The sequence below is a fragment of the Penaeus vannamei genome, chromosome 20 (genome assembly GCF_042767895.1).
Source record: "Penaeus vannamei isolate JL-2024 chromosome 20, ASM4276789v1, whole genome shotgun sequence".
NCBI classification, from domain to species: Eukaryota; Metazoa; Arthropoda; class Malacostraca; order Decapoda; family Penaeidae; genus Penaeus; species Penaeus vannamei.
Genome location: NC_091568.1, coordinates 14,665,718 through 14,668,217, shown reverse-complemented (window position 1 = coordinate 14,668,217; position 2,500 = coordinate 14,665,718). Strand labels below are relative to the sequence as shown.

The following is a 2,500-nucleotide window of genomic DNA, read 5'->3' as shown; positions in this document are numbered from 1 at the left end:
TAGTAAGCAAGGCTTGTGGAACGAGTAGAGTCCGCAGAACTTTGATCCTCCATATTTGTAGTAAGCCTGTTGAGAAAGGAAGTGCATGTGAAACCTAGAGTGACACGCGACTGAAACTGTCAAGACAATACTGCAGTAGCGCTTTGTAAAGCAATTACTCGGTCACAAAACAATTAAGGTCGTGGATTTATGTATTACATCCATATCAAATGCGTATCTCTTTCTCAACATCGCTGTCTTGTGCAGATGGCCGAGGAATGGGATGAAGGGCGGAGTGGCCACGCCCCTGGACGACCAAAAGCTGTGCTTCCACCTTGAGTACGCCCATGCGAGCAGTATCACCACGCCCAGCAGCAGCCATGTTTCTCCACTCATCCTGATGATAAAATTTTCAACTGACTTGAAGTTGAGTGTGAGAAAATGACCATGGTATTTGTATATAAGATTTGTTCTACTGTTATCTTCTCTCGCCCGAATGATTAGCAATATGACCGCGTGTTTCCTGTCTCATCACATCCCGCCGTATGTCCTTGTTTTCTTCTGATATCACACACACACACGCAAATATTATAAATAAATAGATATATATTTAAACACATATGTATAACCATATCTATCTATCTATATATATGCATGAAAGTTTGTATATTGGCATTATATTTGTTATAGCCAAAGCGTCCCCTTCATTATTATTGTTATTTTGCCATTATCATTATAATCATCATTATATCTATGGTTTCCAATACACCAAATATTTCAGTTTATTGTTTATATTGCCTTTGATACTTATACTGAATTAATTAATTACAATACGGCTGTTATTTTTTCCTAATGCATTATAAGTAAAACAACGACGACGGCTGCCACGTTACACATGCAAGTTTCTCGCCTTATCAACTGCTCAGCGGTCGAATCCCCCCCCCTCCCCCCAACCACGTTTAGACACACACACACACACGCCTTCCCACCGCTTCAGTTAGAAGGTCCCAGCTTCGCGCCTGCCAGTTCCTCTCTGCCAACTCAGCTGAAATTGAGTTCTGGCATCAGCATATTGGGGCCAAAGTTGGGAGGGGGGGGACTAGCCGCGGCATATAACGGAATATATCGGACTACCCGCGGCATTGAATGCATGTCCCTCTACGGACATATCTCCTATGTAAACTTGGATATGAAACCGACTTAACTAATTGATAGGTATATATAACTGTGTGCGCATATGGGCATGCGCGTGATGCAGCACTGCACACTTTACAGAATGTATTTCGAGGACCAAAAATTTGGATTGAAATAGAATTTTTCCCTAACCTTCACAAGCCGAATGCCTTGTGGCAACAACGCAGTGAAATCACTAATTGGAATACGCGAGAGTCAGGTCAAAGCCCACTCCTCTTTCGAAGACCCTATGAATAAAACCTATACTGTGTTCTCTTGTCTCTATAGGCGCTCGACAAGATAACTTTCTATGGGCACCGGTTCCTGCTTGCCTGCTACCAGTCTTTCCCACCTCCTGCTACCTGTCCTTCCTGATCGAGTGAGGAACCACAGCTTAGTCTGTTGTATTCATCTGAATGACCTACAACACATATTCATCACAACCAACATTATAAACAGGTTACAGTTGACATGTCAGATCGCATGACTCAGTAACATCGACACTATAAAATTGTTCTTCAGATGATAGAACTGCGATGGTACTGATAGTGATGATAAATATGTTATAACAATAGAAGTGATGATAATGATAGCTATGTTGAATAATAATGATAAGGTCACTAGAATGAAAGTTCCTGTTTTGCGTCCGGGCAAAAATGAAATTGAAGTGGCTATTTTTCATGATTCATTATTCATTATTTATTTCTGCAATTATTCAAAGCCTATGATATGCCATTCTTTGCAGAAAAACAGCATGGCTACCGAACAGTCCTTGGGCCCTCCCCTCTCTTCCTGTGCCCTCATATGAGTATTGTTGTATGTAGGCCTACACATTAGTAATCTCGGTGCATGGAAACCACGCTGGCCAACGCCGAATCGCCACCTCATAGCCAGGTCGCTGGTGATGGTGAGGTGCAAGATGTGTTTATTGTGCAGATTTGACGATGTGGATGCATGGCGGTAATGCGTTTGGTGTGTTGAGCGATATTTGAGGGGAATAATGAAATTTACTGAAAATAATGATTTTTTGGGAGGGCGGTGGACGCAAAACAAGAATTTATATTCCCATGACCTAACAGTGATGATGATGATAATGATAATAATAATAATAATAATAATAATAATAGTATTAATAATAATAGCAATAGTAACAGCAATAACGACAACAAAGCAACACCTACATCAATACTATTAATAATAACAATACTGATAATGAAAATAAATAATGACAAACGTAAACATACGGATGATCATGAAAGTAATAAATGAAGATAAAGATAATAAAAACACCAATAACAACACAACCACGGCCACCAACAATAACAGTAACAATAATAATGAATACAAA

General features: G+C 40.0%; 1 protein-coding gene across 2 annotated transcripts in view; it reads right to left on the bottom strand.

Annotated features, from left to right (window-relative positions):
• Positions 1-2,500, bottom strand: part of LOC113822802 (cytochrome P450 3A41) — a 15,553-nt gene that overhangs the window by 12,840 nt on the left and 213 nt on the right. For both annotated transcript variants that reach the window (XM_070135054.1, XM_027375340.2), the window contains exons 2-3: positions 199-376; positions 1-66 (exon numbers count right to left, since the gene is read on the bottom strand). The exon at positions 1-66 is cut by the window's left edge and continues 634 nt beyond it. In XM_070135054.1, the coding sequence (XP_069991155.1) occupies positions 1-66; positions 199-375 (243 nt within the window). In that variant the 5' untranslated portion in view covers position 376. The remainder of the gene's footprint in view (positions 67-198; positions 377-2,500) is intronic.